At 54.1% G+C, this 23,526-nt stretch overlaps 14 protein-coding genes across 14 annotated transcripts; 6 read left to right on the plus strand and 8 right to left on the minus strand.

Moving 5' to 3' along the window:
* Nucleotides 1-403: 403 nt before the first annotated feature.
* CC84DRAFT_129446 (uncharacterized protein) lies at nt 404-1,319 on the minus strand. The gene has a single exon (XM_018185369.1). The coding sequence runs from the start codon at nt 1,191-1,193 to the stop codon at nt 711-713; it is 483 nt and encodes a 160-aa protein (XP_018042957.1). The 5' UTR covers nt 1,194-1,319; the 3' UTR covers nt 404-710.
* Nucleotides 1,320-2,004: 685 nt separating this feature from the next.
* Nucleotides 2,005-2,921, plus strand: CC84DRAFT_129545 (uncharacterized protein). Its single transcript, XM_018185371.1, has 3 exons — nt 2,005-2,476; nt 2,520-2,849; nt 2,907-2,921. Exons 1-2 carry the CDS (start codon nt 2,229-2,231, stop codon nt 2,776-2,778), a joined length of 507 nt encoding a protein of 168 aa, XP_018042958.1. The 5' UTR covers nt 2,005-2,228; the 3' UTR covers nt 2,779-2,849; nt 2,907-2,921.
* Nucleotides 2,538-4,744, minus strand: CC84DRAFT_1159881 (cytochrome P450). The gene is made up of 5 exons (XM_018177353.1): nt 4,050-4,744; nt 3,241-3,978; nt 3,135-3,185; nt 2,984-3,083; nt 2,538-2,882 (listed from the first exon to the last, which is right to left on the minus strand). The coding sequence occupies exons 1-5, from the start codon at nt 4,609-4,611 to the stop codon at nt 2,822-2,824; spliced, it is 1,512 nt and encodes a 503-aa protein (XP_018042959.1). The 5' UTR covers nt 4,612-4,744; the 3' UTR covers nt 2,538-2,821.
* Nucleotides 4,745-5,377: 633 nt separating this feature from the next.
* Nucleotides 5,378-5,747, minus strand: CC84DRAFT_1159883 (uncharacterized protein; the record flags this gene model as incomplete). Its single annotated transcript, XM_018177354.1, has 1 exon — nt 5,378-5,747. The coding sequence occupies exon 1, from the start codon at nt 5,734-5,736 to the stop codon at nt 5,380-5,382; it is 357 nt and encodes a 118-aa protein (XP_018042960.1). The 5' UTR covers nt 5,737-5,747.
* A 385-nt stretch (nt 5,748-6,132) lies between these two features.
* On the plus strand, nt 6,133-8,022 carry CC84DRAFT_1201552 (uncharacterized protein; the record flags this gene model as incomplete). The annotated part of the gene is made up of 1 exon (XM_018181728.1): nt 6,133-8,022. The coding sequence occupies one exon, from the start codon at nt 6,133-6,135 to the stop codon at nt 8,020-8,022; it is 1,890 nt and encodes a 629-aa protein (XP_018042961.1).
* Nucleotides 8,023-8,716: 694 nt separating this feature from the next.
* CC84DRAFT_1212123 (Rox3-domain-containing protein) lies at nt 8,717-9,978 on the minus strand (the record flags this gene model as incomplete). The annotated part of the gene is made up of 2 exons (XM_018182420.1): nt 8,717-9,417; nt 9,480-9,978. The coding sequence occupies 2 exons, from the start codon at nt 9,976-9,978 to the stop codon at nt 8,717-8,719; spliced, it is 1,200 nt and encodes a 399-aa protein (XP_018042962.1).
* Nucleotides 9,979-10,343: 365 nt separating this feature from the next.
* CC84DRAFT_1159885 (mating-type switching protein swi10) lies at nt 10,344-11,738 on the plus strand. The gene has a single exon (XM_018177355.1). The coding sequence runs from the start codon at nt 10,406-10,408 to the stop codon at nt 11,537-11,539; it is 1,134 nt and encodes a 377-aa protein (XP_018042963.1). The 5' UTR covers nt 10,344-10,405; the 3' UTR covers nt 11,540-11,738.
* Nucleotides 11,739-11,900: 162 nt separating this feature from the next.
* CC84DRAFT_1159886 (uncharacterized protein) lies at nt 11,901-13,616 on the plus strand. The gene is made up of 2 exons (XM_018177356.1): nt 11,901-13,443; nt 13,490-13,616. Exon 1 carries the CDS (start codon nt 12,042-12,044, stop codon nt 13,407-13,409), a length of 1,368 nt encoding a protein of 455 aa, XP_018042964.1. The 5' UTR covers nt 11,901-12,041; the 3' UTR covers nt 13,410-13,443; nt 13,490-13,616.
* A 1,255-nt stretch (nt 13,617-14,871) lies between these two features.
* Nucleotides 14,872-15,999, plus strand: CC84DRAFT_129619 (uncharacterized protein). The gene is made up of 3 exons (XM_018185373.1): nt 14,872-15,262; nt 15,359-15,749; nt 15,811-15,999. Exons 1-2 carry the CDS (start codon nt 15,026-15,028, stop codon nt 15,668-15,670), a joined length of 549 nt encoding a protein of 182 aa, XP_018042965.1. The 5' UTR covers nt 14,872-15,025; the 3' UTR covers nt 15,671-15,749; nt 15,811-15,999.
* A 32-nt stretch (nt 16,000-16,031) lies between these two features.
* On the minus strand, nt 16,032-17,353 carry CC84DRAFT_1109141 (uncharacterized protein). The gene is made up of 3 exons (XM_018175217.1): nt 17,205-17,353; nt 16,826-17,149; nt 16,032-16,751 (listed from the first exon to the last, which is right to left on the minus strand). The coding sequence occupies exons 2-3, from the start codon at nt 17,098-17,100 to the stop codon at nt 16,070-16,072; spliced, it is 957 nt and encodes a 318-aa protein (XP_018042966.1). The 5' UTR covers nt 17,101-17,149; nt 17,205-17,353; the 3' UTR covers nt 16,032-16,069.
* Nucleotides 17,354-17,830: 477 nt separating this feature from the next.
* On the minus strand, nt 17,831-18,367 carry CC84DRAFT_1212127 (uncharacterized protein; the record flags this gene model as incomplete). The annotated part of the gene is made up of 2 exons (XM_018182421.1): nt 17,831-18,294; nt 18,352-18,367. The coding sequence occupies 2 exons, from the start codon at nt 18,365-18,367 to the stop codon at nt 17,831-17,833; spliced, it is 480 nt and encodes a 159-aa protein (XP_018042967.1).
* Nucleotides 18,368-18,483: 116 nt separating this feature from the next.
* On the plus strand, nt 18,484-19,143 carry CC84DRAFT_129592 (uncharacterized protein). The gene has a single exon (XM_018185372.1). The coding sequence runs from the start codon at nt 18,601-18,603 to the stop codon at nt 18,970-18,972; it is 372 nt and encodes a 123-aa protein (XP_018042968.1). The 5' UTR covers nt 18,484-18,600; the 3' UTR covers nt 18,973-19,143.
* Nucleotides 19,144-19,513: 370 nt separating this feature from the next.
* Nucleotides 19,514-20,408, minus strand: CC84DRAFT_129625 (uncharacterized protein). The gene has a single exon (XM_018185374.1). The coding sequence runs from the start codon at nt 20,271-20,273 to the stop codon at nt 19,635-19,637; it is 639 nt and encodes a 212-aa protein (XP_018042969.1). The 5' UTR covers nt 20,274-20,408; the 3' UTR covers nt 19,514-19,634.
* Nucleotides 20,409-20,829: 421 nt separating this feature from the next.
* Nucleotides 20,830-21,808, minus strand: CC84DRAFT_129891 (uncharacterized protein). Its single transcript, XM_018185375.1, has one exon. It carries the CDS (start codon nt 21,634-21,636, stop codon nt 21,007-21,009), a length of 630 nt encoding a protein of 209 aa, XP_018042970.1. The 5' UTR covers nt 21,637-21,808; the 3' UTR covers nt 20,830-21,006.
* Between the last annotated feature and the right edge of the window lie 1,718 nt (nt 21,809-23,526).

A 23,526-nucleotide genomic window follows, 5' to 3' on the forward strand; every position in this document is an offset into this window, starting at 1 on the left:
GGTGAAAGTAGTGGTGAATCTTGGGCCCCATACCTGTACCAAACATTACTGCTAACCCCCTCCGGATTAGTTGACGACCCGACGAAGTGGCCCACATCTGAATCCTACTACGAATTTCCGCCTTGCTACGTGTGCAGCGATTGTCTTGCTCAGTACGATTGAGCCTAACAAGACGCGGACCACATGTCTGCTGGCACAAGCAGTGATACTCTCGTATTGTTACACTCTGGTGGACCCTGGTTCCGGATTCCTCCGCGACGCATCGACATCACGGATGACCTAGCCCCGCTTTCTTTGACTAGGGAACAGGGACGGCGTGGGCGAGGCCGCCAATCTGTACCGAAGCGGTAGATTGCTGTGAGGCGGATAAGGTTGAGCGAGGTGCCAGCAAGCGTTCGTGGGGAGGCTGTGTCGACGTTTTATTCTTGATCGGATGCTGACCGACTTACGAGCGACTGGTTTCATCTTGCTGACTTGTCGAGAAGCTCACTACCCAGGGAAAGCCAGCATAGCGTGCGCGTGAGAACGCGAGACGGAGTGACAACGGTGATCACAAGGCGAAATTTGCACCTGGGAAGAGTGTATCCGTTTATTCAGAGTTAAAAGAAGGTACTACGGGCACCAAAAATCCCGAAAACGAACAGCAGGTACGCTCTGTATTTGAACCAACACTATCGATGAACCGTTTCCCCCTACGTGTGGCTGCGTGCTCATTCGTCTCCACAAGCCAAGACGCATTTGCGAATGCTGCTTTGGAACAGCCCCAGGACTGGGCTGCTGCTGCTCGATACCGGCGGAAAGCCACTGGGCGTTAAACCCCGTAACAACGCAGCTAAGCGATCCAAGGCTGATGAATCGAGGCCTGAAAAGTCCGTTGAGACCCCAGACACCCCGCAGACAACAACCACATGTGCAATGTGCTCAATAGAGCTTGTTCTCGGTCGTCCTCGTGTCGCTGCTACTTTGGGCTCCCTAGCAACGATAGGCGTGTGCATCTGCAGCGGCTCACGCCTCCTTAACTTGTGCTTCCCGACCATCTTCGTAGCGACCGCAAGGCCGACGATATGATCTACCAGCCACGACCCTGAGATGCGAACAACTTCCCACAAAGCAAGGTCAGATACCGGCGTATCTGATCCGAGCCTACTATATCTGTAGTGAGATAGTCGTCTCCGTACACTGATCCCCGGCATTTCAACAAGTGCTATGCACCCACTGGAAGCGGAGTAGCTGTGACCAAGAGGTCCTTGACGGTGCCGATGACCTAACCAGCGGCCGATTCAAGGATTATAGCTTGGCATGTTTAGTGAGGATTGCTCAGGGTACTGTGCCGCATGCCTCCCACATTTCCTCTGCCGCTTCGCCAATGGATGTCCCTCGCATAAATTCTTCAATCCATCGGTAATGCACAACCCTATTCGGAGAACAGGGATTTCCTCTCGAACCTAGAAGCAGTAAACTGTCGCTATGGTTGATCCTCCCGTAAATCCGCCACCTGAACACATCTCTGAGATCCTGGACCAGCGGACTGCAAGTGGCACCACTGATACGGATCTACAATACAGGTGAACCCAGTTGCCAAGCACATCATGTCATGGCATTACTGACATCCGATCTGCATGATGATCTTTCTTTTGCGCGTATTGCGCGTACCGCCCCATCAGCCCCGCGACATGCGTTCGCAGCTGATCCACAACAGGAAGTAGTTCGCGCTAAGTCCGTATGAGATTGTCTATGCCCAAAGCCGTCAATATCATGGCTACCGACAGCGCCAATCATATCCACGGCAACGTACAGGTTGTTGTGCGTATCCTTGAATTTGCATCCATCCCGGAGCTATAGGCGGGTCGCACCGCGTTATTACCTCGCGAGTGGAGTTTGCAATCGCAACTCATCTACAAGGGCCTTGTCCTTGCTCATCCAATCTCAAGCCAGCATTTTTCGTCTCGCGTCTTACGTTCTGACTGTCAACGTCGGTCAAGCGATCGGGCGAAACTATTCTGATATGAGATCGGAGAACGGATCATCAGTTCGTATCCATTCCCGGATGGCGGGGTGTTCGTGGAGGCGAAAATCGTTGCGGATGGTAGACGGTTTAACCTTCAATTCTGACTGCAACCATCACGCCATGCAGCAAGCCTATCGGGTGCGTCATCTACTCTGTACGGGCCGCAAGCCATAAACACCTGGCGTACGGGCGGCGTCCCTCCACAAGCCTTGCCTTTGGGATGGTCAGAGCTCTCGGGCCCCATGCATCGATCTCCCGATGCACGTGCAACAAGTGGATGCCGACTGTCCCGCACCCGCGTTGGCTGCGTTATTGCAACTCCTTCTCCGCAGCCTCCAGCCAGCCACGTCTCCGGCGTGGCTGCAGCTCCATCGGAAGTAATTTACCGAACGCGAACGCGAAGTGCAAATATGCAATTGTTCGAACTGACCTCGCCCATCAAGCGCCGAAGGTGCCAGATGCTCCGCGGTAAGGATCCATTCTGAGGCTGTTGGCGAGACTAACAGGGCAGTTCAAAATGTAATGTTTGCTGCCGATCAATAACCGATGCTACTGATTTTTGCCCAATGTGTTTACTGATCATAGCATTGATAGATCTGTCACGAGGACCATTCATGCCTGCCGACGCCACATCAGTGCAGGACCCTCCGTGGTCCAGGCCTCCCAATGAATCCATACTTGCAGGTTTACAATATTTGCGCAGGACCTGCCAGCCCCGCAAACTCAAATTTCCAAAGCCGATATCGATGGCCCGAAATATGTCTTCTTGAATAGTTGCCTTTCTGCAAATACTGTTTCCACATCATAAGATCACTACCAGTAATCTTGTCTTCGCTTAAAGGTAACGTCCATATCATATTGGCCCACAAACAACCTGCGAATAGATGTTAGTATTCAGTCGACCTGCAATCCCAATATCCTCTTCCAACGCCCACTTTGCTCTTCACATACAAGACCAAATGATCGTGCACTTACAAGCACTCTACCCTCCAATCTTTCTCCGGATCCGCAAGCTCCATGTCGTAGTTCAAGAACAAAGTTGGTATAATTTTCGACATCTGTTGTGCGGCCATATCTGCGGGTCGCTGCGTTAACAATCAAATAATAATTGTAGACCAGAACTTACTGCGTCCTAAGCATGCTCGGGATCCTGCACCAAACGTGAGGAGACACCGATCTAGCAACGCTGCATTAGCATCTGGCATATGTGGGGCCAAAGTGGAATATCTTACTCATATCGGTCGTGTCTTTTTCTAGCCACCTCTCAGGCCGAAAAGCATATGCGTCTTCACCATACACTTCCTTATCTTTATGCACGGCCCAGGCGCTCATACCCACGACCGTTCCCCCAGGAAGATAATGCCCCTCGATTTTCGCACCTCCGTTTGGAACCACACGAGGGAGGTTCACCGCCATCGCTGGGTGCACCCTTAAGCTCTCGCTAATGACTGCTTGTAGATACTTCAGCTTCGCCGCCTCTTCATGCTTTACAGGATTGTTCAGCTCGCCCTTGCGTTTCGCTTTATCAATCTCAGCAATGAGTTTCGCCTTGACAGAGGGACTCTGTAGCACATAGTATATGATGGCACGGATGCTCACTGCGGTCGTGTCGCTTCCTGCACTAACCTGGGTGGTTCCCATGCTAATCACATCCGTGTACGTGAACTCCTCGGGATTCTTCTCGTGGGCATCAAAGAAGCGGTTGATGAGGTCTTTCTTGCCGCCCGGGTTCTCAAATCGCCGGGCTGTCTCGCGCATCGCGAAGTCCCGTATTGCACCGTGACGGTTGTTAATGCCGAGCCAATTGCCGATGTAAGGCTTCAAGAGCTCGTGCATGCGAAATACGTACGGGACGTGGCCGAGCCAGCTGCCTGACCTACCCATAGCACGAATCGTGTTGAAAGTGCCATCGTCCACGCCTGCAGTCAGGAAGCCGAAGTTCGCAGACCAAGTGATCTCGCCAATGACATCTGCCCAATCCATGAGCTTCCCGGGCTCACAAGACACACACTTCTATTCCTCCTGCAGTGTAGAGACTTACCAAATGAAAACAAATGCACCCACTTCGCCATATCCACCTTCTGCCCCACGTTCCTATCCAACTGCTCCACCAACATCCCTAGACAATAATCCACATACGGCTCCAAATCCTTAAGCGTGTCCATCGCATACGCCCTCGCTACCATCTTCCTGTGCTGTCCATGCGCCCGCTGATCCTGCCCCGCGAACAGATCCACCTTCCTCGTTCCCCGGAAAACGCTGTACCAATCTGATTTGGGGAACGCGGAGCTGCTCACGGGGTAGATCTGGCGGACGGCTTTGGGCGTGCTGACGGAGACTTCATTGGGCGCGATGCGCACGATGGGACCGTATCTCTCGTGTAGGGAGACGACGATGCGGTGCCAGGTCTCGGTGCGGGTGGCATGGACGTACCACCAGTTTGTTAGGGAGGCGAGGAAGGGCCCTGGGATGCGGGCGAGAGGGTGGAAGAGGCGTTGGTAAAGGATGTAGCATACTAAGACGGCGGGCGGGACGATATAGAAGTACTGGGTGAGCAGACTGTGGATGTGTGGGATCACGAACGTCGGTTGGGACGCAGACATTTTGGACGATTAGTTCGTTGTTTGAGGAGCATACATGGTATTCGGATATATATATTGATGTATGTTGTGCAAGTCGAATACGAGCGACAGGTTCGTGTGAAGCGTGATAAGCTGAGTGGAAGCTACGTTTGGGTGCCGCGGCCATGTTCGTCACGGCGTAAGCTGCGCGGAAGTGCGGAGTGCATGGCACTAGCTTTTGTAAGGCGACTTCAAGGGTTCGCTAGCGTGATACAATGCTTATGAGCTACGGAAAAGCTGGTCTTTTGCATCAGACGGATAACTCGAGGACGTATGAGTTGGGACGTCATGCATTTGACAGCACGTGGCAGAGAGTGATTTGGGGGTTCTGCGAATGATCCACTGGATTTGTGAAGTGATTCAATAATTGCTGCGGCATGTCGGACTGGTGAAGTCGATTGGTATCATGGACCCTCGTTCTGCCAAAGCATCACTTGATGTCAGTGATGCCCAAACGATTTCCCTTGGAAACAACAAATTGGCTGCAACCCATTTGTGAGGGGACTGAACCTAGACAGCGCCATTGGCTATTACCTTGCCTTGATAAGGCCCCAAAAGCACACGTCAGACTCGGTGGCCTTGTCAGACCTGAAAGCCAGTCATGTCTGTGGGTAATGCGCCTTGATGTCGAACGCTTGTAGAAGCTTCAATCAGCTTGTCTGTTACGGTGTGTTGCTTGACTTCACATCCGTAGTTCTTCGTTGGATGGTGAGAATCGCTCTGCTAGCAAAGGCTTGACCTGACCGCCACCTACCCCAAAATACGCTGTTGCAGCAAGTACATCTGGACTTGAATTTGGTGGAGACCACGCGTCACGTAGCGCCTGCACGGATCGTACGAACTCTGCTTCAAGGATACAATGGCCCTGATGATGAGAAGAGATTGCATGTGTCGCGGATCTGATATTCGGCAACATGTAAATACTAGGACATAGCTCTCGGCCGGATTCAGCAGGCGCAAGGCAAGTGAAGAAATTCGGAGGAGACTCGCGGGATATGTGTGTGGAGGCCCCAGAACGCCACAACCTCTTGGCGACATATCCGCGGCCCGGGAGCGGCTGAGGCACGTGACGCTGCTAGCAATATAGCGTGAAACCAGCGGCGCCATCCTGGATCCATCCCCACACTAACTGCCCTGGGCATCATCCGCCTTCTCTGCGATTGCCGTTTTGTTCTCCCGCAAGTACCCCCGCTCCATCCACCAACCACACGCTAGTGGCGGCATCGCACTTCGGCCTCTTCGACGCGTTGCATCATGGCACGGGAACGCGCTATGGACCGCCCAAGTCCTTATCGATTGTTTCGGCAGCAGAAACTCAGATCTCGGCTTGTGTGAAATCATTTTGGGCCACCTACTTTAAACGCGCAGCATCTCGCGTTTGCTGTAATTCGCCGGAGCAGCACTCATTTGCCATACCACATACAGCTTAATCTACGATATCCTTGTATATTTTTATTTTCTCAGTTCTACTGCTGCCAAAGACGATCGCGAGGAGACGACGACATGGCTACGAATCTGTACGATATTGTTATCATCGGGGCGGGACCGGTTGGCCTGATGCTGTCAACTTGTCTGTCAAGATGGGGTTACAAGATCAAGCACATTGACAACAGACCAGAGCCCACGGCTACCGGGCGCGCAGATGGCATCCAGCCGCGGTCGCTGGATCTGCTGCGGAATATGGGCTTGAAGCGCAAGATCATGGAGTATGAGCCTGCAAAGGTCTACGAGGTTGCCTTTTGGGATCCGAGTGCGAAGGGCATCCATAGGACGGGAACCTGGGCTTCCTGTCCCAAGTTCATCGACGCGAGACATCCGTTCACGACACTGCTACACCAAGGCTTGATCGAGAGGGTATTCATCGACGACATTGAGAAGAACGGCACACAGATTCAGAGGCCATGGACTATCACTGGCTTTAAGAACAACGGCGCAGACCCCACATACCCGGTTGAGGTGAGCCTGCAACATGTAGACGGCACAGCCTCCGAAACCGTACGCGCAAAGTACCTCTTCAGCGGCGAGGGAGCCAGGAGTTTTGTTCGCGAGCAGCTCAAGATTGGCATCAAGTACAAAGACCCAATTGCCCACGTCTGGGGCGTCATGGACGGCGTAGTCCGCACCACCTTCCCAGACATTAAGATGAAATGCACAATCCACTCCGACGCCGGCTCCATCATGGTCATTCCCCGCGAGAACAACATGGTCCGCCTGTACATCCAGATCGCTTCCTCCACCGACAAAGACTGGAACCCCCGCAAGTCCGCCACCGCAGAGGAAGTCCAGCAGCGCGCCAAGGACATCCTCAAGCCATACACCATTTCCTGGGACCGCGTTGAGTGGTTCTCCGTGTACCCGATCGGCCAGGGTATCGCAGAGCGCTACACCCTCGACGAGCGCGTTTTCATGGGCGGAGACGCCTGCCACACACATTCCCCCAAAGCCGGTCAGGGCATGAACACAGCCTTCCTCGACGCCGTCAACCTCGCCTGGAAAATCCACCACGTAGAATCCGGCTTCGCCCCGCGCTCCCTCCTCTCCACCTACGAGTCGGAGCGCAAGCTCATCGCCGAAAACCTCCTCGACTTCGACGCCCGCTACGCAAAGCTCTTTTCCGCGCGCATCCCCTCTGCCGGCGAAGTAGCTGGGGCCGCAGAGGCATCGGACCTCACTGAAAACGAATTCATAAAGACATTCAAGGCGTCCTGCGAGTTCACCTCCGGCTACGGCGTCGCCTACAACCCCAACACAATAAACTGGTCGCCCTCGCACCCGGCTCAACACCCCCTCTTCCTCACCTACGAAAAAGGCACCGCACTCCGCACCGGCCGCACCCTGCACAACGCAACCGTCACCCGCGTCGTCGACGCCAACGTCGTGCACCTCGAGCAGGAGATCCCGCTGAACGGATCCTACAGGGTCTACGTCTTCGGCGGGAAGCCCGCCACCACCAAGCGCGCGGTCGAGGATCTGGCAACACACATGGCAGCCCCGACGTCTTTCTTCGCCACCTTCTCCCACAAGGACCAAGCATTGGATCGCTACCACGAGAAACACACACCCCACACGTCCTTCCTCTCGCTCTGCACCATCTTCGCCACCCCGCGCTCGCAGCTCGAAATCGACGAGTTGCTGCCGCCGGTCTTCGCTACCTACCGCGACCACGTCTACGCAGACGACGTGTGGGATGCGCGGGTGCCCGAGGCAAAGGCCGCGGCGCACGCCAAGATGGGTTTGGACGAGGAGAAAGGTGGGGTTGTGGTCGTGCGGCCGGATGGGTATGTGGGCGCCGTTGTGCGGCTCGAGGAGGGCAGCGGGACGTGTGAGGCGCTGAACAAGTATTTTGGGGCTGTCACCGGAAAGAGAATGGGGGATGAGCGGGCGAGTTTGTAGATTGATGTGTAGATGAACGAGTATCAAGATCAAGTGTATATATTGGACGAGGTTAGGTGTTTGCATAGCGCATCATGTATTTCCGTTTAGGGTTGGTCATGGTCGAAACCATGCATTCTGTACTTTCAATTTTCGACTAGATATCATTCTCCTCAACGACTGTCTCAATCATGTGTTTGAGAGAAACCCCGCCTCCGAATGCAACCTCACGGGTCATGAAGTTCGCCTTGTGCGCAGAGGATGTTTGATGTCATCGTTTTACATTTCTTATTTTGATCTCATCCAGCCTAGAGGGTATCATGACGTGCTCCGTCCAATATGCACAGGTGAAAGACTCAAACCCTACCAGCCGCCCTCGGAAAACCCTCACCGCCCTCTAAACATGGGCACCAATGCTTGCAGACAAACAATAAAACCAGTATAGCACCGCCCTGCCCAGCGCCATCGGCAAGCAAGGGGGCAGGGGCGCTCTCGTGGATTTCGAGACCGCGCAAAAAGTCGGGGAAGAAATTTCGTAACAAATTCCTGCTCTTTTCGAGTCCATTTCGCCAACGCCTGTGTGTGTGAAGTGGAATGGAAAAGCCCAGAACCGAACCGAACCGAATATTTTCATCGAATGTCAAAAAACGTGCAACTGCCCTCGTCGTCTTCAGGCTAGTCGGCGTGCGTAGCTCAAGGCGGCGAACCGGCGACTTTACCGTCGCACACCGCCGACCTCAACTTGGTGAGAGGTCCGCTCAAAAGCAGCCAGCTTCCGCCTCTTCGCCGCCATGTTTCCATTGTCCTCTCCTCCCGTTGATTCAGCATAGTCGTCATGATAGCCCTCGCCATATCCTTGGAATGAAGTGTCCGTGTACTGTCGTTTTGATCCTGCTCTTTCTGGTCTTGCCAGCCTTGATGCAGCGGATGAAGCGTGTGGATTCGGCGTGGCAGCAGCAGATGTGGCACCCCGAAGCGGCGGACCTTCAGCCGCAGCCTTTGCCTTGACCGTCTCATCGGTTCCAAGGTAAGCGCGGTATTTGTTAGCGTCCGCAGCGGGCAAGGGACCTGGGCCCATGCCTCCAATTGCGCCATCGACAAGATCGTCAAAGGCTGATGATAGACCTCCTGGCCTGGACGGGTCTAGGGCCTTGCTCGCTTCTTTGCCTGATACGGTGGAAAGGTAGTAATCCTGGTCCGGGATATCGTACAGCTGGGTGAACTTCCACTCCATCTTGGATGCTTTCGGCTTGCCGGCAATCTGCAGTGCCTTGATATGACCCTCGTACGATTTCCGAAGCTTGTTAATCTTTTCTCCCGTGACTGGGTCAGTGCGCGCAACGGTCTTTGCAAGGTTGTTGAGGCCATAGAGCTCGAACAAGTTCTGCGAAGAGTGTGGTTGTGAGGGCTCATGGGCTACCAAGCATTCCGTGTCAGTATTACAGAGCATACGTGCGCTGCATAGAAGGAGACCTTACTGCTTTGACAGAGCTTGAACAGCTGGCTGCCACAAACACCCTTTGCCGCTGCCACTCCGCCCTCGTCGGCAAAGATGACCCTGTTTTGCCGGTTGTGGTTGGTGAGTCTGTGTCCACGCAAGCGCACCGCATCATCGCCCTGGCTGTCGTCCATCTGCAGATCGCCGTCGCTGTCCAGATTGAGCGAGGTCGAAAGCGCGGCGGTACTCGCGGGCGTCGGGAAGGGGTGCACGTTGGTCGCCGAGGGGCCCGCCTGGGAGACGGCCTGCGACGTGTGCACCGAGGAGGGCGGCGTCATTACGGCGGGCGCTGGGTGGGCAGTCGAGGCAGGGCCGCCATTTGGCTGCGAACTCATCGAGGGGTATGGCGGCGAGGTGGGCGTGTTTGGGTGGACGATGGGCGGCTTTGTCTCGCTGCTCTTGGCAGCGAGGTGGTAGGGCGGCGAGGCCGGTGAGAAGGATCCCGTCAAGCGTTGTCGCTTTGCACTGTGCTCCGACATGAGAGCCGCAGCGGCTGCTTGCAGCGACGGGGCAGGCGCGGGCGGGCGGGTGGAGGGAGGAGGTCGGCGGGCAGCCCGTCAGAGGCGAAGGCGCTGGGCGTTGCCGGCTGCTAGGCGCTGCGCATGCGGCGGGCGGTCGGATGCGGGCGCGAGAGAGGGCGTGATGGTGCTCGCGGGAGCTGGCTGGCTGTCGGCAGGCGGCGTGGGCGGTGGGTGCGGGCGCGCGGGCGGCGGTGGGCGGTGGGTGTGAGGGTGCTGGCCGCTGGAGACGAGCGGCAGTGAGGCAGGCCCGGATCGCATGCCCTGGCCCGTGCGCCCAGGGCTGGTTCATCTGCGTGGATGTCAGGACTCTCCACCCAGCCTGTGCCAGCGCGCGACACACGACGCTCCACGCCCATGTCGCCGCCCTCGACCGCCCACGCGCGCTATGGATGAGGCTGCGTCCCGTCCCGCTGCCGGCGGCCCTGCCTCTGCCAGCACATCGACGACAGCGCAGCCCACTGCACGCCCCGGCGCGCCCCAGACCGCGCCGAGAGTGCAGCAGCCCAAGCCGCAAGCACTGCCCTCGCGCTCGGGGCCCAGCACCATCCTCGTGTCGCCGCGCCAGAAGGGCAACCCCATCCTGGCCAGCGTCAAAACAGTGGCATGGGAATACTCGGACATTCCCGCAGATTATGTGCTGGGTGCGACAACATGCGCCCTCTTCCTGTCGCTCAAATACCACCGTCTGCACCCCGAGTACATCTACAACCGGATACGCGACCTCAAGGGCCAGTACCAGCTGCGCATCCTGCTGACCATGGTGGACATCGAGAACCACGAGGATTCACTACGAGAGCTGTCCAAGACATCGCTGGTCAACAACGTCACCGTCATGCTGGCTTGGAGCGCGCAGGAAGCTGGCCGCTATCTGGAGCTGTTCAAGACTTTTGAGCACGCTGCGCCTACTAGCATCAAGGCCCAGCAGTCGTCTAGCTATTCGGACAAGCTGGTTGAATTCATCACGGTGCCGCGCAGCATCAACAAGACCGACGCATTAGGCTTGGTGTCCAACTTTGGCAGTGTACGCACGGCCATCAACGCATCGCCAGAAGAGGTGGGGCTAATTGCTGGCTGGGGCGAGAAGAAGGTTCAGCGCTGGTGCAATTCCGTCAGGGAGCCCTTCAGGATAAAGAAGGCCGCGAAACGAGGCGTGACTCGAGAGAATACTCTGGGCACACCGCAGATCGGCTTGTCCCGAGGCGTTTCCATGGCAGAAGGAGACGATCCAATGCTCGACGACACATTGGAAGAGTCTGTGCATCGGAGAGTCGACGATGCGGTCCCCTTGGCAGCGAAGCTTTCGAGGACGGCACCTATCACCGCTGCACCGGATGCTGATAGACGACCGTCTCACCGCATTGCAGAAGATGAGTCAGTTTCGCGAAGCAATGCCGCACTGAGAGCGCCTCAGGGAGGCAGTGAGGCAGCTCCCGAGAACACGAAGAAGCGGAAGCAGGACGACGAGAACGTGAGCGATGGCATCATGGCTGCATTGAACAAGCTGCGGCAACAGCGATGACGATACTGCTAGTCAGAGATCGCGAATGAGATATCCTTCATACATCAAATCCTATGTACCGTGCCCTTACGCGACTCATTAACGTTGAATATGTCTCACACATACCGTCTTTCCATTTTTTTATTCATACAATTTACTTCACCAGACCGCGTCATGTCATGGGCTACGATACTCTGCCTTTATACACGACCACCGGCTTACTGTTCGTTCAAAGTGATCCACCTTGTGTCACGCGTGTATAGTGAAACTGTTTGCTGCTCTGAACGCGCTACGCAATGTTGCGTTAGGAAAGGCGGGGCGCGCCTACATTGGGTGATTACCTAGGCAGCGCCGGCCCAGGTGACCTCTCACTCACCATTCACACCACCCTTCAGCTTCGCAACATCATTTCCTCGGCGGTGAGGGTAAAGTAGCATTTCATCAGACAGCCTTGCTTCTTGCTTATTCACCTCAACTACTTGGATCAACTAGTCGCTCTCCTCAAGAACGCTTGCTAGGCAGCATGCAGCAAACCGACCGCCTGGCGACCACCTCAGCAATGAGTTTCGCACGATTGCCAGCGGAACTTCAGATCGAGACCTTCAGCTACCTTGAGAACACGGACCTCAAAGCAGTACGCAGTGTCAGCACCTCCTGTCGCGACAATGCCTCTCCACATCTGTTCCGAAGCATAATCGCCTGCCCACGCTACCAAGCCATGGGCGCATTCCAGAACGTGGCCTTGCACCCAGTTTACCAAAAATACGTCAAGGAGATTGTATTCGACGCCACAACTTATAGCGAGAGGATAGCGAAAAACGAGAAGCTCTATCTCTTCTCGCCACCAGGAGAGGTGAGCTGGGTCCGTTATTCAAGATGGAAACGATATCAAGAGCTATACCGAGAGCAAGAAGAAATTAAAGAGGGTGTGCTCCTGCAGACGATTGCCCGTGCTTTGGAGTGGATGCCTCACGTGGAACGCATTACATACTGTCCATATCCGTTGCATGTACCGGTTGAGAAGAAATTGATGAAGGATCTCTTTGGGCGAGGTGCTGGATACGTAGCGTTGGAACTGTCCAATCCCGCGAATTCTCACGGTTCCATCGAACCTGAAAACGCCTTCCATCACCTCATTGGCGCAATCTGTGTAGCAAAGTACTCCAATATTCGCGAGTTCCGCGTCGAGCAGGCTCAGCGCGACGTCTCAAACTATCAGCTCACCTTGAGAGAGTTTTATTTCGCAGGACCTGGCCATCTCGAGGCCGGAAAGTATTTTTTCCGCAATCTACGCAAGATTGAACTGGTCCTCGATTTCCGTTTGTCTGATGCAGTCCGTCGTGATTGCTTGGCCAACTTGCGTGCGCTTCTCTCAGAAGCTAAAGACCTTCGTCATCTACGACTGTGCGTTGAACCACGTCACTCTCTGCAGGGCCTCTACGGCTGGCTCTCCGATTCGGAGATCCAGTCGCCATTCAGATGCATAGGCTTGGCGACAGAGTGGCCCAAAATCCAGTCAATTGATCTCGGTCAAATCGTTGCGACAGAAGATGAGCTAAGGGGCCTTGTCCATCGATGGAAGAGCACGATGACCTCGATCAAGTTCACCAACTGTATCATCACAGCAGGTAAATGGTCGAATTTGGTAGATGAGGTGGTCTATGATACAAAGATCCGCGTCGTCGTCTTGAATCGCGTCCATGAGCAATTCGTATATGGAGACGTCGTGTATGAAACACTGTCATCAGAGGAGCACGAGCGATGGACGTACGAAGGGCAGGTCATGGAAAATGAGCAAGGCATTCGATACTTTTCGGAGCCCCCGGGTAAATCCGTTTACGCGTGGCGTGACCTCTCGTCCGACGAAGCGGATTCATCAATGGCGGACTAGGATGGAGTGGATTTGCAAGGCCACGTACAATATACTGTACATGATTTAGATTCCTAAAAAAACCCATCTAGGATGCTTACCGAAATGCTCTGGAGAGCAGCAGAGCGTTTTCCACCTCTGCATCATTGCTTTATGATCATCTTCGATCGCTCTACCACGACTTAAGCGTTGTTCTCGGATTTGATTCGATGGTTTCATCCAAAGGGAGACGACTATGCATTTGTGCATCCACGCAGATAGTAGGGACTGGTCGATAATGCAAAAATAGTAAAAGTACGCGAGCTGGCTCGGACTGAAAGTTTTCTAATCATACGATTTTCACGTGAGAAACGATGGACAAAGCACACCAATGGGCCCCATCTTGTCTTTACATAATACGCAGATCGGAGGTTTGTTTTCTTTAGTTTTGCTGCTTTTGTGAGTATGCGCCTCATACCGCCATCTGCGTGCTGCTGATCTTGATGATAACATGTTCCGCAAATCACGCTCTTTCTCGCTCTAGCCGCCGCGCTCATCATCATGTATATTTCTGTTGCTTCTGTTCGCTGACATCACACCTGTCGTCTATATTGTAAACATTGAATACTGTAAGAGCGGCCCGCACCCGCCTGAATACATGTTAGTACTCTCTTTGTTAATAGCGCTGGCTTCGGAGCCTGCCATCATCACCGTACTCTCTAAGATCTCTTGCCTCGGCGATTAGATCGACCCTCACTGGTGTATTTGGAAGGCGCGACAGCCTAACCACGAGAAATCCAACAACTATCCGCAAGAGCACACGACCAGCACTCCAAATCGAACGACACCTCTCGCAATTACATGGTTGACTTTGATGTTCAATAACAGTTGCACACTCGTACGCTTTTCGTTGAGGCCGATCGCAGAGCATACATCATAGCTCTGACCAAAATTGCCGATCAGTCATACTGCCGTCCTTCAATGATTCCCATTTGCCCTCTACGGCATCCCACAATCTTCCTCAACACAGTGCATCAAGTATGATATCTGTGACGTGAAACGCCATTGGGCAGCTCCTCTGCGGAGCTCCCTTGTATGCTCGGGGAGCTTCCTGTACGCATATGGCTAGTTCTGCGCTTAGACCTGGCAATATCTCTATATATATGGAGCGTGGGAGCTCTCTCCCACACTCCAGTGATAATACTATAGATCACCCTGAACTGCTTGCCAAGCTCCCTCCAACAATATCCCTTAAGTGGCTCAGTCAGATAAGCAAAAGGTATATGGTCCCTCGTGGGGACGAGTCGGAGGCATCACAATTTCCTGCAGGATACGGAACGACACTCTGACTCGGCCATATACCTGCACAGCCAATCGCCACAATACGAACGGTGGAAGATACGGACAATAGTACAAGGGCACAATAGCTGCACAATGGTCTTCTGAGACGGAGCTGCCTAGGCGCCCAAGGCAGCAAATGCCTGACGCGGGAGGCATCACGACTCTTGTACCACCATTCTGACAATACGAGTTTCTTGACTACTGAATGATACGACAACCAAAATAGCTTCGTGTCCTCGCTCAGGTACCGCTTCCTTCCGTACTGAACGCAGCCGTACCGGCAGTTCTTCTTCCTCACTGGGTTCTCGGTGCGCTTGATGCGTACACACACCACCCCCTCAAGTATCCCCGGATTTGAAGACCCATATTCCAAGCTTCGACTAGTTTCGCCAATTCTTCCTAAATCCCTGGCTGATCCGTCAATCTCACAACCTGCAAAGCGTACAAGCACCATGCAGCAAGGCGGCGGATCTATACAGCGCAACGGGAGCGGTAATAGCACGTCTCAAAGAGTGCAGCCTTCCTTATCAGAGACCCTTTACGACATAATACCGGTAAGTGACACGCCGAAGCCAGGAGGCAGACGCTATGAGCGTGTGCATCCTCCATTCTTGCTGAATTGAACATTGACCGTACTGACTATGAAATAGTCTGACGAAGAGCATGCAAATCATCAACAATCGTCATCGCAGTGTCGTAATACAGGATCCAACGGCTACACACCTGTTCAATCTCGTCCAGTTCTACTTCACCACTACCAGCAACATTCCAATGGAACCCAGGGTGGCAGGCAATACCTCGATTATGGCCGCAGGCAAGTCCGGACGTACGCCATTCCACTCGTCATCCTACGCTCGATAGATACACAATGGTTCATTTATCCAGCCAAAGTGTTTCTCTGTATGGGTACAGCACTTGGGCTACGAGCAATCGACTTACACTGGCGGAACTCGATCGACTGAACGGGCAGCATGCGCGAACGGATACCCTAGATCGATGGAAAAGTGAGAGCCAACGCGACGGATCCTGGGATGGGATTGGGTATGTTAGGTCTTTGGAGACTAGATCGCAGACGAATGGATGGTAATGATACTGAGCTTAGGCTCTATTGGATGGGCCGAAGGGTTGTCCTCTCAATCGATCAGCAATATCGAACACAGCCATTTTTGGACGGAAGATGGGCAGCAAATGTACAGTATACCCCTACCACTGGTCTCGGTAAAGGGGTGGATTCAAATTTCCCAGGCGGTATTGTCAAACCCAGGTCATACTTCAGCTGGAGCAATTTTTGATTGAATCAAACGTTACCTGAATCCATGATTTGATGTGCTAAGAAGTCATCCTCATGAAAAACAGTCACTTCACCTGCCCCCCACACGCCTCAAAACAATCCACATCACTGCCGCACCCCCAATCGCACCCCCAACCGCATACACCCAGGGCGGTGCTCCCTCTACCGCCAGCGGCCCAACATGTTTCTCTTCTTTCCTCTCCTCTAGATCCAACTCCTTCATCACCCTCTCCTTCCACTCGCCCCTCTTCAACTCCCCCCACTCCGCCACAAGCCAATCTTCCGAAGCCCTCAGATGCACCATCTCGCCTCCTCGGTCATACCTCTCCACCGGCGCCCAAACATTCAACCCCCCGAGCTTCCCTCGCCTCTCGACATCTCCCGGAAGCCACGTCTCTAGCGTTTCTTTCTGAAGACACCGAAATACCAGACACATCCACATCTCCATGACATCGAGTAGTAGGCCCTCGTCATCCATGCCCGGCAGCCGCATCCCCCCCATTTCCTTACTCGGCAGCACGACCAGCGTGCCGTACGCGTTGTCGTCGCTCTTATGCAGCGCATGATAGTGCAAGCTGGGATTGTCGCGCCGATACCGGAATTTGCTGTGCTGGGAGATGCGCAGGCGGAGGTTGGTCGACTGCCCGATGTACAAGCGGGTGCGGGTGTGGGGGTCAGAAGGGGCACCGCGGACGGCGTCGAAGTAGATGCCGCGGGCTTGCCAGGGGAAGTCGCCAGCTACGGCTTTGATGCTAGAAAAGATGGGCAAGTGAGATTGGGTGGGCCACGGGATGTGACGTGATGCGATAGGGAAGGCAGATCTTACGTGTTGTAATCTGTTCCCTTCTCGAGGGCGTGCCACACTTGGGGACGAACGCAGTCCATGCTAAAAGGGACCAAGTTTGGATGTCGAAGTATCCATTTTGCAAACCGGGCATGGTACTTCGACTGCCGGTCTTGCAGCTTGGTGAGGAGATGCTTTAGGATATGCTGTGCTTCTTGCTGTGCCGGTGACAATGATTCTGGTGTGGTGTCCATGTTGAGAGATGCTTCATGTATCTGTGAAGCATTCCCAGAGACATTCGCCTCAGCGGTTGTCATCTCGACTTTGTATATAGTACGAGTGAGATGCCCGATCAGGCAACGCTACCTGTACTCGGCTTAGCTTGCAGGCAGCGAAGGCAAGGGCAGCGATGTATGCGGACTTCAAGGTGGTTGCAGGGCTTGTGGTATGATTGGCTGTTGCCTACACAGATGCTGGTAATGTCATGGATTCTGAAACTGGGAGAGATGGGCGTTTAATGGTGGCGATGGAAGTACGAGGAGGCTGGCGTTACGAGGTGGAGAGAGGGGCCGTTCTGCAACCGTGCGGCCAGCGACGTACGCACTACTTTTGTAAAGATGCCTTCTTCACACGACAATGAAGGAACGATTCCATCTGCACCATGTCTTGTAGACGTAAGAGCTTTGTATTTCCAATTGGAATTTGGTGATCAATGGCTGCAGATCGGAGAGTGGGTAGAGAAGTTATTTAGTATGTGCTCCATGTAGCGGTATGAAAGGAGAATGTAAATCTTTTTTGCTTAGCCCTGTGTTCATGATATTCGTAGATAGTTCGTTACATATTTTGGCATGATACCATGCCTACATCGTGTCTTCCCTGACCCAATACGCCAAGAATAGCGTACTGCGCCGTATAAATGCCCAGAAAAACGCCGTATATGCAAAATGCTCATGTTCCGTCCGACAGAGCTAGCCGCTCATATCAGCAATTCGCCATCTTGGCTCCCAAATCTCCCTCATCGATACCAGTCGTCCCCTCACACATCCTCTAGCGCCATCCAAACCCACCACCACCTGCGGCCCGCTGCTTCGCCTGCATCCGAATCTGCGCTTCCTCCGCAACCTTCCACGCCTTCGCTTCTCCACTGAACTTCTGATACTCCCCCATCCAGAACCCCGCCAGCTCCTGCGCATCGCGTAAGGCGCCATCGACCCCGCGGTTCCAGATCCACAGCGACACCACGATGAGGAAGCTGTACTGTGCGAGCTGCCAGACCAGCCGGACCCAGAACATGACGCTGCGGTACAGCATGCCAAAGATCTGAAGCGAGAACCAGAGGATGGCGAGGAGCATGAGAACGGACGCGATGTCTGGTTGCGTGATTACTTGCGTGATGAGCGGTGCGAAGTGGGTTTGGAGGGATTTGGTTAGACCGTAGACGGTGGAGATGGCGCTGATGAGAGGGTTGATCAGCGACGAGGGGAGGAGCGTGTGTAGAAGGGCGAGGTAATCTGGGTGTGTTAGTGACGTTGGAATCGAGGATGTAGGGGCATCGGTAAGTAGCTTACTCTGTACGACGTCCATTTTTGCAGAGTGTTTATGTGATGTGTACTGAAGAAAATCCGGTGTCAAGTAGTGCGCAAGCGGTGAGCGGCGTTCCTGGATACAGTTGCAGAAGTTGATCGCCGGGTTGGAATGGGTGCCGCGTCGTGTGGGGAGGATGCGGTTAGCGCGGCGGTGTCTACATACGCAATGGAAGATGTTGCGCGTGAGGCTCGTGCTTCATTTGGTTGTGCGCAGGCTGAACAACGTCGTGAATGCTGTTGTGGTGTTTCTTTGACAAGCATCTCGCTTCTGGGGTACGAGCGCATCATACCATGCTTTGCTTGGCACGTGCGCACACGCACCCCGGCCACCGCTGTCACCGCTCGCTGCAGTGCTCGCGTTTCACACGATCTCGCACATGCACCACTACGCGCCATCGCACACTCCAGATCGTGACGACGACCTCGTCAATCGTGCATACAGCGCTGCGGGGCGCTTGCTACCGCCAGCCGGGTCTGGATGTGCAAACCCTCTGGAGAAAGGCGGTGTACCACGACGGCTATCTATCCAAGTGTCTTAAACCTTCAGAAAAGCATTCAAGTGGGGACTCCATGTCGCTATCGATAGCTTCGCCGCCATGCTAGAATAGCGAAATGTTCTTTTCGCACGTTACTTGTGACGGGCGTTGGCCCATCTGTAGCGCAGTGACGAGGCTCCACTATGGCGCAAGGCACGGCCATGTGGTGCCCGGCAGCCTAGCCTCTCACTCGGACATGTCCGTCACTTCGCCGTATCGAGAAATTGTAGACGAGAAGTAGACGAGCAAATCAATGAGTTCGTATTCAACTAAACTATGTATGCGAAGACCATAGCTTCTGCGTGCAGCCTTGCTGCGGTGATCATCGCTGTGGCATCGTCGCCCTGTGCTGCCCTGTGGATATCAAGGAATAGAGAAAAGGCAAGAGTGCCTATGTGGGTGACAAACTGTCTGGTATCACAAAGCCATATGGTGTCCTCCAACTCCCGGGTATACAAGTGTGCGGCCGTCAAACATGTGCAGTGAAGGGTATTCATCCGCAAACATGAGGGAAAAGAAACGTGTCGTGGAGATATGAGTCGTGTCTCTGCTTCTGAAGAGTGAAACAACCGCGTAGCGAAACTGCGTTGAGCTTGTGGTGTACAGAACGGTCCAGTGACTGGATGTCGGTCTGTTGCCGTAGGTCATCGGTGGACCAGTGAAGAGCCAGAGGAACTGATTCTGTCCATGGCAGGCGGTGACGTGTTCGGTCGAGTATCGCGCTCCCCTTCACACGTGTTCAAGGTAGGATTGTTTCTCGTAGGAGAGGTTTAGGGGGCGATCCGAATGTGTGGAGGGTCGGACTGGATCGAACTTGTTGGATTCGAAGCTCATGTCTTTGAGATCAAAGTTGAAGGCGGATGCCTCTGACATTGACGGATAGTGAATGCGAGGGCTTCCATAGGATTTGCGTGACGAGAAAGAGTCTCGGGGAAACTCGGATTTCCTGGAAGAAGGCGAATACGGCGTAGGTGGTCTGTCCGCAATCGAAGAAGTAGCACTAGACTTTCGTCGGATACGTTCTGGTTTACGGATCGGACTCATGGGATAGTTGAAATTAGGGTAGTCCTGAGGAGATGGCGTACGTGGATGGTCATAGTCGTCGATTTCCTTCTCGAGCATGGTGGTGCGTACAGGAGGCGGTAGAGCGGGCCGTATGCCATACTTTTGCGGTCGTTGAGTGTATTGGCTTGGTCGGCGCCACGACTCGAATTCGGCATCATCCAAAGGTGTCACGGCCCGGAGAGAGAAGCCTCGCACTCGTCTGGTTGATCGTCTCCAACAGTAGAGAGCAAGGACTACGACCAGCGCAAGGACTAAGCTACCAAGGACCGCGGCGAGGATGATCCAGATGTGGGTTTGGTCCATGATGTCGATGATTTCAAGGACCTGTTGGTCAATGAAATGACAAGGCTGCAATGGTCCTGAAGTGGAAGGTGAGGTGTTCCACTACAGACGAACTTCGAGATACCACGAATGCAACAGCTAGTCGACCATGGCGATGATTGAGAAGGGCTGGTGAATGGAGTTGCAGCCGCGTGCAAGTGAGATTCAGAAAGCCCAAGGCGATCTGGCGGGCCGCAAGGGACGGGAGCAGATTAGATAAAGTATGTACTGTTGCAAGGCTGAGGCGATGGTCATGCGCAACACACCACCCGAGGCGGCAAGTGGCGACAAAGATGGTGTATAGGCAGCGGGTCAGAAAATGAGAGTAAAAGAACGGCGTCCGGTAGACAGCAAAAGGCGCACCCGTACCTGCAGCTCAATGCAACCGTCGCCCTTAGCTCGGAGACGAATACATGCAGGAACCGCAGCTGGGGCCTGGCCGGACGATCAAGTACAAGTAGCATTTCGAGCGGTGAGGGAGCTTAATTTTACAATTGCCTTGGAATATGGCACTCGCACCGCTAAGTTGATAGCGTGTGACCGCGATAGGTAGCTCCACCGCTCGCTAGGATGAACCTGCAGTGCATGGGTCAGGGCTGCTCCACCTCCCACGCTGGTCTCCACTCCAGCTCGCGGCGCCACGTCGTTTTGGCTTCGCTGCAGAGGTCATAAGCACACCATGAGCTGGCGAGAACGCCACGATTTGGGCCTGAACTTAGCCTCGATAAGCCGTGATCGTGATGCTCGACGTGCCCCTGACAGCCCCGCCATTCCTCGCAGAGAAATGCAGACCACAGGACGAAGTATTCGCACGACGCGCACTGTGATTTCGTTTACTCGGACCGTTTCTTCGAAACGACGCACATACCAAAGCTTTGACGACGGGATGGAGCGTGTGCTCGGCAGCTTTTGCACTCTTGGATGGCTGCGGTCCTGGTGCCCCTGACATAGGTCGATCATCGCAGGCGAGGGACACCTGTGCACTTTGAGCATAGCGTCCGGTGTAGGTTTGGCCAATCCCGTGCGGCATCGACTCGTCCCGCAAGGGTTCCACATCTGGTCCTGGCCCATCCCCAGGACCGCACTCGGCATTTGGAACTCCAGTTGCTGAGCCCAGAAGGTGTGTTGGCAATGTCAAAGGCTGATGGGTGTTGAAATCAGCTGCGCTAGGGCTAAGCGTCAGGTACGGGTGGAGGGCTGACCAGTGAGCAGGTGAGAAGGCAAAATCGGTGACAACCGGCTTGCTTTGGCCCCTCTCCAACACCAAAACCCCGGTCGCAAACGAGTGGGCAAGGGACCGAGCTGTGCCGTGTCTCAGGTCTTTCTTTGGCCATCGCGATGCCATGTCACCAGAGGCTCACTGCGTCCCAGCGTGGAGGAGCCGTTGACGGCTTATTTTTCACTGGGACCAATGACACTGCGAACACTGCCATCAATTGACATCTCTTGTCGAGGAATGCCGGACTCCTGGAACAACTTTCCGGTGTGTTCGTCAATTCGCCGGCAATGGCGTCGCCAACAATTCGACGACTGCATCAGCTTCCTACAGCACCGGAGTTGCCGCATCTGTCGTTCGGTCCGGATCTGCGAGCTATTGGACAGCCTGTTGTAAATTTTCCGAAGCGCTTCGCGCGCTGGAAGACTGACGACGATACTGGGACGCCAACTTTGGGGCTAGTTGCGTGCATCATCATCCTCCTCTTGAGGCAAGTACGACGGATCGCAATCTCGCGAGCGTCCTCGCCCACGCAACCTCAAAAATAACATTTCTCATCGTTATGGAAGCTGGGTACATGACACGCACACTATCACAAATGATAGCAATACGAATGCGAATGTGGATTCCCCGCGTCCATGATCCCCTCACCCGTCCCACACTCAAAGGACGCGACATCGACGACAGAAATCGATACAGAGGTTTGGGACTGACTTTCCTTAGCCTGGCTTGAATTGCGACACAAGAAAAAGTTCGCAACGCCAGCGTTCGTTCCTGGCGCCGCCCATTGTTGGACTCCGCGGCGAACGCATCCATTGACAGTTGTGCCGGCTAAATGTCTAAATCCATGGAGTCAAAGCACACGTGAACGTTAGTCTCTGATCATCGACGCCACGGACGAGGGCACCCCTGCTATTGCATGTTCAAACCCTGATTCTGGAGTGTCGCACTTGGCAACATGGCTCTCCATCGTGCTTTAGCTGCCATGCATCTCAAACGTGGAGAAGTAGCTGCTCTCGAATCTCACTGGAGAAGATCAAAATGCTAGATTGTGAGGCTGAGAACTTTGCAATGCCAACACATCGTGGTTGCGCTCGGCTAGATGAAAACAGCAGGTCGTCGTGAAAGTTTCTTGCAGGATGCAGCAAAGCAAATCTTCGCTTACGCCAATCACAAATCCGAATGAACTGCTTTGACAGCATCTAAGTCATCATCCTCAGGTCCTGCTTCAAGTCCTCCTGGTCCTGGAATCTCCTGGATGTCACTTCATTATTACTCGGTTCCTAGGGCCGGTGCAGCATCCTGGGGCACATCAAGAATTGGCGCGAATTGGCTTCGGAGTTGAACAGCCTCGCTCACGGGTCGGCTTTACGCTCCGCTCAAGTCTTTGTTCTCTATTGCGCACGCTTTCCTCATCACGTTGCGCTTGCGTATTCGCTTCGTGTGGTGTGTCTACCGTTACCGCTCGGCATCTGGTGGTCTTGGATATTTCCGTGATCAGCAGACCTTATGTTATGCTATCGGTGAGAGCACCTCACCGATCACATTTCGAGGAGGCTGTCTTATCGTGAAACCTTGAGACCGACTATTAACTTTTGTGGCTCACGACCGGAACAATTATTGTGGAGATTCTTATTCGCATGCTCTCGTCCCCTTTTGGAGTATCGTTGCTTCTTCGAAAGTCGGAGCTTACGAATACCCCTGCGATGCCACCCCTACCACTGGATCCCACGATACCTGGTCAGGTACGAGACCGTTCAGACATATACCGATCCCAGCTCTTACCGTCGCCAGACCTGCTCTTCCCACCTTGACATCAGCGCAATGTCGGATAAACAGAGAAGTCTTGTGATGGCAGCAATTGACTCACGATGCCAGCTCGAATCTGCCTGATAACGCACATCTCCATTTCAAATCATGGCTGCCTCTCGCCCAGCAATATTTCTGCTCGCGGAGCGTGTCCCGTATGTCTCTCCTCACGCATCGTGACACTTGGCGTGGGGTGCCTCAATATACGGA

This window comes from Paraphaeosphaeria sporulosa (assembly GCF_001642045.1).
Source record: "Paraphaeosphaeria sporulosa strain AP3s5-JAC2a unplaced genomic scaffold CC84scaffold_1, whole genome shotgun sequence".
Lineage (NCBI taxonomy): Eukaryota > Fungi > Ascomycota > Dothideomycetes > Pleosporales > Didymosphaeriaceae > Paraphaeosphaeria > Paraphaeosphaeria sporulosa.

Bases quoted from the DNA above. Each gene is read 5' to 3' on its own strand.
- CC84DRAFT_129446 (XM_018185369.1), bottom strand. From the start codon at position 1,193: ATGCCGGGGATCAGTGTACGGAGACGACTATCTCACTACAGATATAGT.
- CC84DRAFT_129545 (XM_018185371.1), top strand. From the start codon at position 2,229: ATGGTCAGAGCTCTCGGGCCCCATGCATCGATCTCCCGATGCACGTGC. The intron at 2,477-2,519 runs GTAAGGATCCAT...CTAACAGGGCAG, and splicing joins AAGGTGCCAGATGCTCCGCG to TTCAAAATGTAATGTTTGCT.
- CC84DRAFT_1159881 (XM_018177353.1), bottom strand. From the start codon at position 4,611: ATGTCTGCGTCCCAACCGACGTTCGTGATCCCACACATCCACAGTCTG. The intron at 3,979-4,049 runs GTAAGTCTCTAC...TGGATTGGGCAG, and splicing joins GGTGCATTTGTTTTCATTTG to ATGTCATTGGCGAGATCACT. The intron at 3,084-3,134 runs GTAAGTTCTGGT...AGCGACCCGCAG, and splicing joins CCGAGCATGCTTAGGACGCA to ATATGGCCGCACAACAGATG.
- CC84DRAFT_1159885 (XM_018177355.1), top strand. From the start codon at position 10,406: ATGGATGAGGCTGCGTCCCGTCCCGCTGCCGGCGGCCCTGCCTCTGCC.
- CC84DRAFT_1159886 (XM_018177356.1), top strand. From the start codon at position 12,042: ATGCAGCAAACCGACCGCCTGGCGACCACCTCAGCAATGAGTTTCGCA.
- CC84DRAFT_129619 (XM_018185373.1), top strand. From the start codon at position 15,026: ATGCGTACACACACCACCCCCTCAAGTATCCCCGGATTTGAAGACCCA. The intron at 15,263-15,358 runs GTAAGTGACACG...ACTATGAAATAG, and splicing joins CCCTTTACGACATAATACCG to TCTGACGAAGAGCATGCAAA.
- CC84DRAFT_1109141 (XM_018175217.1), bottom strand. From the start codon at position 17,100: ATGACAACCGCTGAGGCGAATGTCTCTGGGAATGCTTCACAGATACAT. The intron at 16,752-16,825 runs GTAAGATCTGCC...CATCTTTTCTAG, and splicing joins AAGGGAACAGATTACAACAC to CATCAAAGCCGTAGCTGGCG.
- CC84DRAFT_129592 (XM_018185372.1), top strand. From the start codon at position 18,601: ATGCTGTTGTGGTGTTTCTTTGACAAGCATCTCGCTTCTGGGGTACGA.
- CC84DRAFT_129625 (XM_018185374.1), bottom strand. From the start codon at position 20,273: ATGGACCAAACCCACATCTGGATCATCCTCGCCGCGGTCCTTGGTAGC.
- CC84DRAFT_129891 (XM_018185375.1), bottom strand. From the start codon at position 21,636: ATGGCATCGCGATGGCCAAAGAAAGACCTGAGACACGGCACAGCTCGG.